This window comes from Neolamprologus multifasciatus, chromosome 13 (genome assembly GCF_963576455.1).
Source record: "Neolamprologus multifasciatus chromosome 13, fNeoMul1.2, whole genome shotgun sequence".
Classification (NCBI taxonomy): Eukaryota; Metazoa; Chordata; class Actinopteri; order Cichliformes; family Cichlidae; genus Neolamprologus; species Neolamprologus multifasciatus.
In genome coordinates this window covers 30,368,812-30,385,254 of record NC_140451.1, presented here as the reverse complement: position 1 = coordinate 30,385,254, position 16,443 = coordinate 30,368,812, and the positions used below count along the sequence as shown (strand labels likewise).

At 38.9% G+C, this 16,443-nt stretch overlaps 1 protein-coding gene across 1 annotated transcript in view; it reads right to left on the bottom strand.

Annotated features, from left to right (window-relative positions):
* Positions 1-16,443, bottom strand: part of atrnl1a (attractin-like 1a) — a 384,066-nt gene that overhangs the window by 291,560 nt on the left and 76,063 nt on the right. The window contains exon 10 of the mRNA XM_085182462.1: positions 13,628-13,782. Coding sequence (XP_085038588.1) covers positions 13,628-13,782 — 155 coding nt within the window. The remainder of the gene's footprint in view (positions 1-13,627; positions 13,783-16,443) is intronic.

Below are 16,443 nucleotides of genomic sequence, written 5' to 3'. Positions count from 1 at the left end.
AGCTGACCTCAAACCTCCAGCCACAGCTAAAAATCTTCCTCTAACAAGCTCTAAATGGAAAAAAAGATTACAACCTCGGTGACTTTTGATCCCATCCTCTAGCCATAACCAGCCACCCCGAGACTGCTGTCAAATTGTCCACCCAAGAACTGCAGGCTCAACAGATACTTATCAGCCACAACACACATACAGTCATACACACACACGGACCCACACAGATTTTAATTTCCTCTTAGGATATGAGAAAATCTGTGTTAATAATGCATGGTGGGACAGAGGGAGAAAATCATGAGTCCAGATCGAAGCCGCCGTGCGGCCGGGCTGATTGACAGTTTGATCGGATCTGTGCTAATGGAGAACTTGATGAAGAAAGCCGGGAGGAGGAGGACGTGGAGGTTTGAACGGCAGCCACCGTCTGCTCCTCAGATACATCCCGACTTCCAACATCTTCCAAACAAGCTTTCAGCTTGCCACAGGCCTTTCAGCGAGATCTGTGTATGTGTCAGGTGTTTGCGTGCTGCACGCAGAGCGTGGGCGTGCGCCTATGGTGTGTCAGGTTGGAGAGGACTGCGTTTTTAATCAGAGTTCATTTTCCCCCAAAATCTAATTAGAAGTGTGAGGGTGGCACGGTTAAGGGGAAGGGAGGATGTGGGAGGATGGGAGTGGGGAGGAAGGAGAGCTGAAGGGGGAGAATTAAATTCAAATGAAAAGCGCCTTCCATGTCTACCTGAATCTAATGTGTGGCAGAAGAAGAGCAGGAGAAGCTAATAACGTCATGTCACCCCTCCAAGGTTAGCGCGGCAAAACAAAAACAAATTAGTGCTCCAAACGCCCCCGCTCGCAGCGAGCGCAGAGACAGGGAGGAACGGAGGAGCAAATGGAGACAAAACAAGGGATGGAGAGAAGTGACTTCACAGGTGGAACTAATTAATTATCTCCTGAAGAGATGCGACAGAGGGCAGAGCTTCAGAAAAGAACTTGTGCAGATCAACACTTTCTGTGAAGACACGCAGATACGAAGCCAAGCAACCCCCTGTCGTATCTCTAAACATGTATAGTATTTTCACAGCATGTCCTATTAAACACTAAAGGTTTCCCCCAAAAATGACCAAATTGTGCTTTCAGTCGAGACGCAATATTCAGAATGAATGTAATTACACATTTCTCATAGAATTTGTATTTCTTTAAAGTCAAGAATCAAATCAATTATCTGCTGTGTTTTTAGTTACGATGTTATTGTCAAAGCCAACTGATGTCTTTTGTTCTGCTGCTTGAAGCCACTTTAAGAAAAACTGTTTCTCAGTAACTTGTGTTCCACTGCAGGAAGCACCTCTGCATTTTGGAGTAGAAAAAAGTAGCTAGTCTGAGGATTTTTGAGTGCCCCTGATAGCCTGCTTGTAGAGGTTCAGCAATGTTAGGGTATAAGAGCTATATTGTGCTTCTTGTTGCGTCGATGCCCTGTTTTGAACATTGAAAGCAGTACACATACAAATAAGGGCAGTGAGCCCAAAGCTTAGGAGGTTCTAAATGCTCCGTTTCTATTTTTTTCTACTCTCAGTTCTATGTGATTGGAACATGGGCAGTAACAACAATGATAAACCAGGGTTATTTTGAACTGTGACTCACACAAAGCCACTCTGGAACAGTCTAACAATAGAAAGAGGGAGGTAGAAAAGGTCCTATTTAGGTCTGAGGACTGCTGCCCTCTCTGAAACATCAACAGCATAAACTTTGACATGAACAAGAAGAAAAGAAGCCTTTAAGCAGCTCAGCTCTCTCCTTTTTTGTTACTAAATTCCTCTGTCTGTGCACATGCAGAATTAATGTCGCAGTTAAAAGTGTTTTTCATCACCTCGTGTTTGGGTGGAGCCACAGACATGTAAACAAAAGATATAGGGGCCTTTCTTGTATCTACACCACCTTGTGCCAATGTGACTATTGTAACTTCAGCACCGTAACAAGAAGGAGAAGACGTTTTCTTCTGACTTCTTTGCATTTATAATGAGATTCATAAATGCCTTCATCATGAAGTTCTTGTACTTAGAAAATTGACTGATACAGGATTTTAAGACCAATACTCACAATGAAAGTTGGTGAGTTAAAAATAGAATAGATTCTTTTTTCAAACATGCAAGAAAAATAAAGAGATAGTCTTTACTAAGACAATATGCTAATTCTATTTAAAGATAATCTTGTTTGTTTTGTTTTACGGTTTTTTGTCGCGTATTCTTTGCTTAAGTTCTGCCCAACAATGCTCGGATCAGCTGGTTGTTATGTTTGTGGACTTCCAAACACATTTAAGTTAAAGTGCTTTCTGGTGGGAAAATGATGGTTACTCACGATGATGGTTTCCACTTTATACATTTTAATTTACCAGCCCTTATAAATACAGATGCCAATAGAGCAGTAAACAGCTAATAAGGTACCATTATCTGTAAACGATTAAAAACCAAAGACAGGAATCACGAAGAACAAAGTAAAAATCAAAGTTTTCAATTTTAACTTGAGGGCGAACATCACAGTTTTAGCTAAAGTTAGCAGGAGTTAAAGGAAAAGTGTGAATGCAGCAAGAGAAAGAATGGAGACAGGAAGGAGGAAACTATAGCTAGGAGACATTTCTTGGCTCAGATTTAAACTCTTCTTTTTTTTAAGCTCCTCATAACCCTGAGTGTGTTAAACAGTCACCACACTGGCCCAGCGGAGGCCTTTAATTCCACATAATCCCTCTCTGGGTGAGAGGAGTCTGTTGCACCACAGTGAGGAAAGAAAGGAATTCCATGCGACACACTCCACTCTGATATATGATGCTAGTGCAGCTTTTAGCTTGTCTAATTATCCCATTAAGTAAAAATGCAACTACTGAAACAAACTATTTTGTTTCCTTAAACCAAGGCAATAGTAAACTGAACATCTTTTCGTTTTGGTCGGTTGTTCAGCACTAATTGGAATTCTTCATCCTGGACTGTAAGAAACTGTTGACGCTGACATTTTCTTTCAGGTATTTAATTAATCAATTCCTTGAGAAACCTGGCACCACAACACTCTGTAGTGAAAGGAATCATTAGGTGGATCCCGAAATGCTGCTGAGCTTTGTTTTAATTTAAAAAAAATGCCCAAAAAACAAACAAAGAACACATTTAAACTGCCAGTGTGTCAAAAAATATAATGTACTGTGCAAGGAACATGGTTACAACAGGGATGGAGTAATTCTGTAAAACTAAGAAGATATTTAAGATCAAGGTCATACACCAGATAAACTTCTACTAGAAAGAATAAGATATATGTCGAAACACAAATTTAAAAATATATAAGAAAGTTGAACTAAAATATTTATATTTTGTTTGCTATATTTGAACTTTCCTTTAATTTTTGGTCATTGACCACACACACACACACAGTCAGTCTTATTGATAAGCACGTTCAGGTTTAATATTAACCCAGTAACTCTGTCAAGAAGCATGATTTGGGGCTGAATCCTGGTTTTCAGTGTTATAAAAGTAGTTTACTTTTCACTGGAGCAGATCACCGTAGTAACGTTTGCTGCCAAGCTAACCTGCTCCAAGGCAGGTTATGCTCTAGTTATGAGATAAATATAGCCACAACCTGTTGACCAGTCATTTCTCACCAGTCTGGAAAACAATCTCCTTACGTCACCTGGAGGATCCTACAGACAGTCAAGTTTTGAACTCTGTCTTTTGCTGATGAGCACCTATAAAATGTTCACTTCACTGTTTGTTGGTTTTTCCTGTTGGCTAAAAGATGCTTTCAGACAGTTCAGAACTCACTTTGTTTATTGCTGCAGAAGCTGCAGTTGAAAGAATAAGGCTAAAATTGTCCTACGCACATCTAAACAATATATTAATATAATAGAATACAGAATTGTATTCATGTGAGCTTGTTCTTTGTCTTAATGAAAGAAACTGTGAAATTGATATTTCTATTAACTTACACAGCATCTGTCCTGGTTTCAAACAGATTAGAAGCCAGGACATTCACACGGTGCTAAATAATACTATACATGCAAAACTTTTCTCAAGCAGTAGCTTTGTGTGCAGCAGCCGTGTCACTTTTAACCTGTAATATTTAACCTTTTTGTATTTTTGTTGTAAAATTATAGTTTTATTTTCTTTGTAAATTATGCTGCTCTGTTGCCAGTTCTGTTGGCCCTTTCCTGGCCTGACTTATCGAGTTAATAAGCCACCTTACGTGAGTGGTTAGCGGGTAACCACTCACGTAAGGTGGTTAGCCGTGGTTAGCGGCTAACCACCTTAGCCGCTAACCGTTAGCTGCTAACCGTTAGCCGCTAACCGTTAGCCTGATTGCTGAATTTAAAATCTCCAGCACTGTGTGGTCCTGGTTTCCTTAAATGTGCTCGCTGGCTTATGGCTTCCTACAGGTTCACCTTTGCTCAAGTTTTCCTTTTGCCTCCTCATACCTCACAAACAATCTAGTCTTGCTCTCACCCAACTCAATCCTTTCATTATTTGAACTTTCCATAAACTCATTTGAACCCTTACTCAGCGGTCACTTTGACTCTCCCAGTTCTCTTAGCCAAACCTTGACACCCTTGCTTTGAAAGGGCTTCATTGCAGAAGACGCAGTCCAAGTCCATAACAATGGGGAGCCCGCTATAATGTGCAAGAAGAGAGCCACACTGGAAAACAGCCTGCAGCTGTCTCAGAATGTCATGACCCCCAAGTCGTACATTTTTGTAACACAGTGTATACTTCAGATTGTTCTCCCAAGAAAACAAACAGCACTGGTTGTTTAAGCAAATCCCAGAGCAGCCGGTGTTTGTATTCAGGGCAAAACCGTACAACTGCCATTGAACCAAAAACTACTGTCACACACAGAAGAAAGAGCTAGTGAACAATAAAGTGTGGGTCGAAGTGTAGTTGTTTTTTGACACAGGAAACCTGTTTATACTGCCTCTGAGAACAAATAACATAACCATTCTTCACCTTAACCTAATTATTCATTTAACCAAAAATAATTATCCAATGCTGACTCTTAACCAAAAACTATTCCTATCACAGATAGTGATGTTTACGTTTTTTTTTTTTTTTTTTTACAACAAACCAAACCAACTGTTCAGTGTTTATGAAATTATCATATATTTCATGTCTGTGTTATAAACATAGCCACTGGTTTTGAATGTTAGCAGCTTGTTGTATGGTTGTTAACTATTATTACTGCCATAGATATTACAAGTAAACGATCTGCAGGGCAGAGCCCAGAACTCAGTTATTACCTGATTTAATGGTGGTTGTTCCACGTTGGTGGACAGAAATAATGTTCAACGCGTTTTCACTTACACCAACAATAGTCCCTTTAAGAGGCAGCAGGACTTCCAACTGTGGAATAAATGCCTCGAGTTTCAGTTTTTGCACAACGGTTGCCAAAACAACATGGTTATGGTTAGGAGAAAATCATAGCTTGAAAGCTCACTTTTCTAGATACAACACTGAGGAGTGTCGGTTGCTTTCTATTTTGATCAAAGTCTAGTGAGCCAGCAAGCATATACTTAAACTTTTACCTATGGAAACTCAAGCAGTCAGTTAGCCAAGCATAATATAATGATAACACTGCTTGATGTCCAAAATGCCTTTTATGTTACATTTGTACAAAGGACTCATATGCAGTTTTAACTAAACTGTAATTATAAACAAAATATTATAGTAAACATTTTTATGCATAGCCTAACCATTGATTGCTATGGTTGGTCTTGGCCAGTGTTGGTCAAGTTACTTGAAAAAAGTAATCAGTAACTAATTACTGATTATTCCCCCTAAAAAGTAATCCCGTTACTTTACTGATTACTTATTTGCAAAAGTAATTAATTACTTAGTTACTTAGTTACTTTTTAAAAACATGATTTACAACCTGAATAGGTGATAAATCTTTCAGCCCAATTCTACTTTTTCTGCATAATCCATCATACAAAATGTAATCATATGGAAAAGTCTCTTTTTAAAACTTGTTTTATCAGTTTTAATCTTTTAACTTTATGCATCAAGTAAAAATTAAATTATATGCAACATTCTCTGACTTGAATAAATTAGTTTAACATTTAAACCTATTTTCTGCACATTCCAGCACATAAAATAAAATATTTTTTGTGTTTACACTCAGTCTTTCAAATAGATGCAAGTAAAACACAGCAGAAAATAAATAAAGTCAAAGACTCAGCGGTCCTGTTGCTCTATTTTCACCTGTAAAGCAGGAGTGGAGTAGGCGGAGGTTTGTCCTGGTGCAGGTGAGCCGCAGCGGTCAGTGGAAGGATGCGGCAGTTTCTCTCGGTGTTTGCTCGGAAGTTTAGGGGTTTTTTCGCTGTAAAAAGAAGTTTTCTTCCCACGCACAACGGACACTAATGTTTTTGTCACTTTTTATGGAATCAAACTCAAAGTAAGGTCAGTACTTCCACGCTTTAAACGCTCATACTCTCTCCCGCACTCAATATATTATCCATTGTTGATCTGCACACAGCTGTTGTCAGGAACGTCGCACTCGCTTACGTCACTGTCATGAGACACTCTCGCAGAAAAATCACTGTTTTAGTAACGCAGTAACACAGAGTTCCTACAGGAAAGTAACGGTAATCTAATTACCGTTTTTAGTAATCCCTTACTTTACTCGTTACTTTAAAAAAAGTAGATAGATTAGATTAGATAGATGGGCAGTACGCATTACTGCCCATCTCTGGTCTTGACTGGTTGACGAATGATTGCTGAAAGTAGCTTGCTAGTGTCCAGGTGAAAATGGTCAACAATAGGTATACATGGCTCCAGTGAAAACCACTTGTAATAGCTTCCATCCCTCTAGTAGACTGCTGTGTTCATCCATAGTTCTCATGGAGGAGCCTCGGCCTTGTGCAACTGAAGCTTTAGTTAGATTGCAGGTGCTGTGGAGGTTCGCCCGTCTGTTTAGGCTGATATGTGCACGGCCCTCGTGTCACTGTGCAGACCACAGCTACACCTTGGTGAAGCAAAAATGAATACGAACCTAAAGCAACATGTGGGCCAGATTAAAATGTGCAAAGGCCCAGTTAAGTTACACACATGAGTAATATTTAAAAAAATATTTGACTGCAACATATTATTTTCTCCAGCTGATGATCATTCACGTCATCATCTTTCCTCTTGGTTTTTCATCTTCCCACCTAAACTATAATGCAGCTTCTATCTGCCTCTCCGGTAAGCTCGAGCTTGAAAACGGACAAAAGTTGCGGGTGATAAAAGCAGTAATGAATAAATTATGATATTTATGAAGACAGGGGTGTTTGCACAGAGTTAAGGGACACGTAAATTCACACATTTATTGCAAGCGTTGATGGAGCGAAAACAGTATCTGAAACCATTTGGCTTTCACCTTCATTAAGATGGGGACGTTCTGTAAACCCATGCCTGATTGTTTATCACCTTTTATTTTGCCTTTTGTTCACAAGCTTATCATCATCTTCACCCTGGCACACCTTTAATGTCTTTAGGCAATTCTCTTTCACAAGTCCGCAGTGCTTCCATTCCCCTCCCTAAATCCCTACTTCATTTACTCTTTATTTCTCTTCCACTCCGTGTTCGTCCCTCTCTCCGTCTTTAGCACTATTCTCCTTTATTTCATCACCCTCCTCACACCTGCTACTCTAATATGAGCAGTCGTTTTTTTCCTGTTGTTCTGTAATTTACAGGAGTGACGAGAAATATGAAAGAGAGAGTGGGAAGGACGACAGATTTGGACAGTGGGCTGATATTTCCAAGTACAAAAAAAGCATTTTAAAGCCCATTTTTATAAATTTCAAAGAAAATACTTGCAGCTTTCAACTACAACTCAAACACGGAATAGCTGAGCACATTAGCATTATAGCCAGACCTTCTGTCATGGCTGAAAGCACTCTAAAAACACTCTAAACAACTCTTGAGAAGCACTCTAAACAACTTGTCCGGAACTGTTTTTATCATTTAAGAAACATTTCTAAACTCAGACTGGTGTCAAAGGCAGAACTTGAGATGATTATTTATGCTTTTATCTCTTCTTGTTTGGATTATTGAAACGGTCTTTTTACGTTTCTCAACAAATCAGCTCTGGATCGCCTTCAGTCTGTACAGAATGCTGCAGCAAGACTTTTAACTGGTACAAACAAGAAGTCACACATTACTCCAGTTTTGGCTTCTCTTCATTGGTTTTAAAATGTTAGTTGTAACTTTTAGAGCTCTGCACGGTGAAGCTCCCCAGTATATCTCTGACCTGTTGAAACCTCATGCTTCATCCCGAGCACTTAGGTCTTCAGGTCAGAGGCTACTGGTGGTCCCACGTACTGGGTTTAAAATAGGGGTGGGTTTTGATAATCGATTTATCGATTAAAATCGATTCTGGCCTGGATAACGTGATATCGATTTATTAAAATCCTGAATCGATTTTTTAATATAAATTTATTTTGCCCGAAATGCCGAAATCTCAGTTTCGACAAACACCAAACAGCTAAAACAGTAAACGAGAGCAGGAACACGGATTCTGCACAAAGACGTAAACACAAAGCGCGGATCCGCCGACGGATCAGAATCAGTGAGATGTCGCCTTTTTCACCCGACGGCACGGACACGGTCGGGGCTGAAAGCCGACAGCTCGCTGATTACGATGTTTCGGCGGGTCCACGCTTTGCGTTTACGCCCTTTTGGCGTTGATTCTAAAGCTGTTAGTTTGATCTCTCTCCAAACAATATTGACTGAACCAGCAGCAAAAGAAGATCCAAACTACGCTTCACATAAACATCGTCATGAAATCACTCTGACTTTTGCTGTTTTGCTTCCACCACAATAAAAATCACACTTCATGCACAGCTCTCTCTCTCTCTCTCTCTCTGTACTTCAAGAACAGTTTCCCATCTAAAAATCTCTTTTCTGCATTATTCGCATGCTTGTTACGCACAAGTCTAACGTTGTTTACAGCGCTGTCTTTTTCCCTTTTACTTACTTCCAAAAAGAAAACCTAATTTCTGCCGTTCAATAGGCTTCTGAACAAATTTCAACTTTTTAAAATTATGCAAAATGCAAAACGCTCAGCTGTGTCTCTAATAAAACCGCTGTAACTTCAGAGGTAATGTTCATATGTTAATTAATGGTTTTCTTTCGTTTTTGATGTACTGCAGAATATTTTTATAAAATCTGATGCCAGGAAAATCACCTTCATGTTTTTCTGTGTTTTATCTTCAGCTATTTTGACACAAAGGCATCTGCTGCGATGCTCCCACCTTTGATAAAGTCTGGAAAGTGTCAGCTTCCTTTTTATAGATACAAAAATATGTAAATGTACTGATCTGAATTATAATATTTCTGACTGAGGCAAAATTTCCCAGATTCAAATCGAAGTGAATCGAATCGAATTGAATCGAATCGTGGATCGAATCGATTCGGAACCTTGTCAATCGGAATCAAATCGATTCTAGAAATCAGTGACGATACCCAGCCCTAGTTTAAAACACGTGGGGATCAAGCTTTTCAGGCACTGGCACCGAGGCTGTGGAACTCTCTGCCGTTGTCTTTACGCCGTCTAGACCCTACTGACTCCTTTAAAAAGCAGCTGAAGACATTTTTATACAAACGGGCTTTTAATTAAGTTTAACCTGCATGTCTGATCTTATTGTGAAGCACTTTGTGATTTTTATCTGTGAAATGTGCTATATAAATAAATTTTACTTACTTACTTAAAAAGCTTCTTAGAGGATCTTAGTTTGAGAAGTTGCTGTCGAAGCAGTGGTTGAGATTTCTGGATAAAACTAAAGTTTTAGTTAAAGTGACAATACAACAGGTTATGACATCACTTGACAGGTTTCAAAGGACTATAATAAACCTGATCAGCAACTTTGAAACCAAGAGGAGAGCATCAACATCACCAACATAAAGATGGCAAAATAGATGAATAATTGGTCAAGTCTAGTGCTGGGTGTATGTAATTCTATGAATGCACTCAAAAAAATATTTATGTCCAAAAATCTGACTTAAAGTAATCTGATTACATTTAACATTTGTGATGTGGATGCGGCCACCAACTTTCGGAGATAACAAGCTCCTGACCCTAACCTTACAAAAAAGCTAGGTAAGCATTAGCATGTTTCATTTTCCCTGATATGAAAACTTGCTCATTTCACCCAGCGATGCCTAAACAATGTATAACTCCTGCTTCAATAAAATTGTTTTCCCAATTCTTGGCAGTCAGTTAATATAAAAAATAACCATTCTAACTAACAATATTTAAAAATATTAACTTTTTTCATCAATATATTTCTCCCAAGTATAATCCCTACATTTCCATTTGGACGTTTAAAGGCTCTGCTCCTTTTGTTCCGAGCTTTCCAACATACTGCACTGACATCTGTTGGATGAACTGTGGCTAAGCGGAAATTTTTAACATATTCTGCACCTCGAGAATACAATAAAACTTAAAAAGTAGTATCTTAACTAAATAAACAAAGGGTCTCCATTGCCTCTCACTATTAGCGTCATGTGATTAGAAATCAGATTTGACAAGGTGAACCACCACACCCGAGGCTCTATGCCATGAAAGTCTCACTCACACCCCTGATCACAGTCACAGAAACACTGATCAGTATAAAAACTGACAGACGATTTTTCTGAATGACTTTTTTTGCAGTAAAACAATTATTTCACCACTAACAGACACTGGCAAGCATTACATGCCTTACATGCAGATAAATATACAGTTAAAGAACCACCATCGCCAACATGCTGCTTTTTCCTCTTCATGTTTCACTTTCACTCGATTTTTTTCAGGACCTTTTGCATAAATATTCGCACATCTTTATCGTTTCCTCCTCCTTTCTGTTAATCTATCTACTGCACACTGTTTCCTCCTGAAGAGCAGAACTAATCTGCATCTTCCTCACCTGAAGCCCCTTTCATTGTTGTCTCTCTCTATCCCTGTCAAGGGCCGTTAATGTTCCCATACCATCTGGTTGATGGTGTAACTGGTTAGCCTATAATGGGATCCTTAATCATCAATACTCCATACCTATACTGCAGTGTCCGCAACCTAACACAGTCTTGGTTTCTTTCTTACTGTCTCTTCTGGCTGCAAGAATATTTTTAGCTTGTTTTTAGGTCTGTCACAGCGCAGTAACGTTGCAGCTTCCTCTATGTACTATTAAGGGCATTTCAACATGCTGTTGCTGCACAAATTGGATTCACACCAGGAAATCGCTTCCAAATACCATATGCATGTGTTTCTTTTTAGAAGAAAGCACTCTAAATGACTAATAAGAACAAATAAATACTACATAAAGCTTGATGGTGAGGGTGAGTTGAATATTATGCTTATGAGTGGCTAGTGAATGGAACTGCCCTGTAGATAATATCACCTGTGAATACAGAATATAAATATGTAGGATGCTTATAATAATACCAGAACTGAGAGCAAACCAAGACTTATCGTACATAAGATATAGAACGTAATTTAAAAACATGTTTTCCTTGCAAGCAGGAGCACTCAGAGTGCAGATGTGGGGTTAAAGCAGCCCCTTTTAGTCAACTACAAGTCATAGTTAGAAGCAGCAGGCAGTTTTATATGTAGAAAAGGAGGCACGAGGCAAATCTGGCCTTTTAACAGTAACAGATGGAAGTGGAAGGACAAAAGAAAAAAAATCAAAGAGAAAACCCCAAAAAGTGAAATGAATTTTTAAAAAGAGAGATAAAAACACCATGTTGTCACCCAGTGGTGATTTTGAAGCTTGGTTTTTAAACTCTGACTTGAATATTTTGACTGTCATCATCTTAATTTTTTGAACATACAAAGAGCGGCTCCGAAACCAGACACACCGCACACTTGTGGCTTGGCAGAGCTCTACATTAAAGCATATTCTACTTTCTGCTTTACTCACAACCAGAGATGGGCAGTAACGTGTTACTTGTAACGCGTTACTGTAATCCGATTACTTTTTTCAAGTAATGAGTAAAGTAAGGGATTACTATTGCAAAAACGGTAATTAGATTACCGTTACTTTCCCGTAGGAACGCTGCGTTACTGCGTTACTAAAACCGTGATTTTTTTGGTGAGAATGTCTCATGACAATGACGTAAGCAAATGCGACGTTCGTGACAACAGCTGTGTACAGAGCAACAATGGATCATATATCGAGTGCGGGAGAGAGTATGAGCGTGCAGCGTTTAAAGCGTGGAAGTACTGACCTTACTTTGAGTTTGATTCCATAAAAAGTGACAAAAACATTAGTGTCCGTTGTGCGTGGGAAGAAAACTTCTTTTTACAGCGAAAAAAACCCTAAACTTCCAAGCAAACACCGAGTGCGCTATGACGTAATGGGAAACTCACAGAGATACTCGCGGATTCTTCCACTGACCGCTGCGGCACACCTGCACCAGGGTAAACCTCCGCCCACCCTATTCCTGCTTTACAGGTGAAAATAGAGCAAAAGGACCGCTAGTCTTTGACTTTATTTATTTTCTGCTGTGTTTTACTTGCATCTATTTGAAAGAGTGAGTGTAAACACACACAAAAAAAAAAAATTTATGTGCTGGAATGTGCAGAAAATAGGTTTAAATATTAAACAAATTTCTTCCAGTCAGAGAATGGTGCATATAATTAAATTTTTGCTTGATGCATAAAGTTAAAAGATTAAAACTAATAAAACAAGTTTTAAAAAGAGACTTTTCCATTTGATTACATTTTGTATGATGGATTATGTAGAAAAAGTAGAATTGGGCTGAAAGATCTATCACTTTATCACCTATTCAGGTTGTAAATCGTGTTTTTAAAAAGTAACCAAGTAACTAAGAAACTAAGTAATTAATTACTTTTGAAAATAAGTAATCAGTAAAGTAACGGGATTACTTTTTGGGGGAAGTAATCAGTAATTAGTTACTGATTACTTTTTTCAAGTAACTTGACCAACACTGCTCACAACAGGACCATATTTACAAAATAAATGTCAATTTCTTGGAAACCAGAGGAGTCGCCCCCTGCTGGTAGTGGGGAAAAGATTATTGTTTACGGTACTTCTGAATTAGCTTCACTTTTGAGACTCAGATGCTAGAGCCACCTATTATATACAGTTTACTGTAGAAACTGAATGTTTTGGTTCCAAGTAGTATTATATCAAATTAACAGAAAATAGGAAATCTATCTGAAAAGACGTTCTGTGAATTCCATCCAGATCACTCAATGAAAGGACCTATTTTCCAGCCTTAGAGGAAGAATTAGATAAATGAAAGCACCTTTAGATGTTACAGTTATTAATCAATAATAACTAATACCATCAGGCAGGCATATAATTTATCACAAATTAACTCAAAAACAAGGAGTGCAGCAAAAACTATATCTCACCGTCTTATCTGCCTGTGAGAAGAGACGGTGAAATAGACCCACAGACGCCTTATCTTAACATTATTAAGTCAGTTTTGGATTACATGGAGATACAAAAGACCCTGGCATGACTACATCCACATGAGAACTCTGGAGAGGTGTTTAGCTGGAACAACCTACCTGCCAAGTGGCTGACCTTTAATAGCTGTGCACAAGAAAACTGGTGTTCACACCAACATTTGCTTCAAAATCTAGCACCCACCCATGTGAAAGTGTCTGTTTATATGTGACTTGTTCTTACCAATATCATAAGCCAGAAAGTCTGCAGAGAAACACTTGGCTCCGTTGCTCAGAGATGTGTCATTGTGAGTGTTTCCCCCAAAAACCAGCATCGTGCCACTCAGCAGCACCGCCGAGTGGAGGTACCGTGCCAAACCGCTCTCCTTGAGGATTAACCTGCGTGCACACACAAACACACACCCACGCAGAGTTGGGTTAATCAGCAATGTGAGGCACGTCAGGAAAGCATCAATTTGTCAGCTATGCGTGTGTCTGCGTGACATGTGTGTCCATGGATGCATGTACTGCAACTGATGGCGTCTGTCTCAGGTTGTGACCTGGCCTGTGGTGACTGCCCTTCATACCAACTGTTCTTTCACAGGAGCAACACACACACACACACACACACACACCCCTGACATTGTAGGGGGTCTTAGTCTGTGGTGTCCAATCTCTCTGAGGTCAAAGGTTGTAAAGTAGAGAACAACTGCAGTGTCTGTGGCTTAATTTACTGCAGCACTGCTGACTTTCTGCCCTGCCTTCAACTGATTTAAATCTTCTCATACTGAAACTAGACCCACTACTTCACGAGAGACTTTTTATATGTACGAGCAGCGTCGTTATCTCTATTGTGAAAAGGCAACGAGTACTCTGAACATACTTTAAATATGGTATTGAAACAGCGACCTGGAATGGAAGTCATATTTATTGATTCTAAAATATTGACCAAAAAATACAAAAGCAAAACAAAAACAAAACAAACTTCTACTTCTAAGAGCTTGAAATATCTTGATATTAAAAACATTTTTATCAAACAAAAAATACATGTGTAATTTAACAAATCCAATTAAGGTCACATTGCCAATAAATGTAAATATCTAGGGATGCAACGATACCAATTTTTACAAACCGATACGATACCGATACTTGGATCTGAGTACTTGCCGATACAGAGTACAAAAACCGATACTTCTACCACACACACACACACACACAAATGCAATGAATTGGAAGACAGGTTTTATTTTATTCTCTGATGATAATAAATAATATCTTAATAAAAATGACCACAAAAAAATTTCAAGTGAAAAATAAGCACTTCTGTTAAATTATTGCAGAGTCTCCACATTGTAATTTAACAAAATACCACTGAACTATTGGCACTGTCTCGAGCTTTCAGAATAATAAATAAACATTTCTGTTTATTTATTATATTTCATATCGCAGCGCGAGTATGCTGAGAAGACGATGCAATCCTATGTTTTCCACGACCGGCATTGGCTGGTCATCCAGAGCGATAAAATGAGTCAGAGCCTCTGTTATTTTAACTGCCCGTGGATTTTCTCTTGACATTTTTCATCGCTTTTCCAAAACCTGAGTTAAAGTTGGCTGTTCCGGTCCACACTGCTGACATTTTGTTTAGCCTAGCTACAGCAGCCTCCAGTTTCTCTTTTTTATCTGGAGCCGCCAATCTCACTCGTCTAACCCTGTGCCTGTTTAGCGTGGGATGTCCCCCTAGTGGCCAATCTAACAAACTACAACAGAAATGACCAGCCACCCTCTGATTAATGGAATAAGTTAGTATCGGTTCATGGTATCGGTTAACTTTTACGAGTATGAGTACACACACATTTTACAGTATCGGCCCCGATACCCGATACCAGTATCGGTATCGGTGCATCCCTATAAATATCTAAACTTTTTTTCCTAAAAAAGGAGAGCTGACCAGGAGTCCACACCATTACAAGGTTATAAAAATGTAAAATCAAGCATAATGAATATAGAAAAAGCCAACAATCAAGCAAAGTATATTAAACTCAAAACCAAAGACTAGGTTTTGGAATAGCTACCAAACTCTTTAGGATATTTTTTAGAGGCTTCTACACTCCCAGGGATGCAAAAATCATCAAGCTTTAGTGTTTTTTCAAGGTTATTCAATTGACCAGGGTGGAAAATAGGAGAAGGCAGTTCTCCAGGTTTGAGCAAATCCTGGGTTACCTGTAGAGCAGCTATCTACAGGGAGCAAACACGAGAAAAGATGGGAAAAAAAGCTACTGTCGAGCTGTACAGAAGCAAAATGTGCCGTCGTCCAACAGTTTGGAATAGGGGTTAAACTGGCCAATATATGTGACAAATTTAATGGCTACAAAACAGTTGGAAACCACTAACATATAGATGTCACGTAGAAAAGATTGTCATGCCTGTCAGAAGCTTTACACTGACAGAGGCCAGATGATCTTTACATTGGTAGGGAGAAGTATAAATCAGTGGAACACCCAGGGATGTGTCAGTCTGGGAATTTCATCAGTCCAAGAGCTCAAGTGACACTCGACTCCAACAACACATTCCAGCTGGAAAGTGAGAGGCACAGAGAGATTGCATGCACATGTGAGCATTTGTTAATGTGTGGCTACTTGTGTGTCCACTGTGCGCATGTATATTAAAAGATGTTAAGAGCACGATAGAGCCCAGCATCCACTTTCACCAATCCATCTGTCAGAGTTCATCTGAGGTCAAAGCTCCTGGCAGATCCTTGCATTCTCACTCCAGTCTCCTCTTCCTGACAGGAACTTGGTGATTTTCCTTCCTCAGAAAGAGTTTGTGTATATTTAAAGTGATTACACAGAACTATTAATATTATCACATTAACTAGTTATTAACTTTTTATGCAGACTCTCTTTTATCTTCTAAGACATGAGGCTACAATAAATTATCATATTTTCACTACTATTATTAAGAACTCTTATTAAACATGTTTTTTTTATTATATGGTGAAACATTTCTTTATTAAGCTGTGATGTAAACAGTACAATATCTTTATAATAACAGGCTTATTTG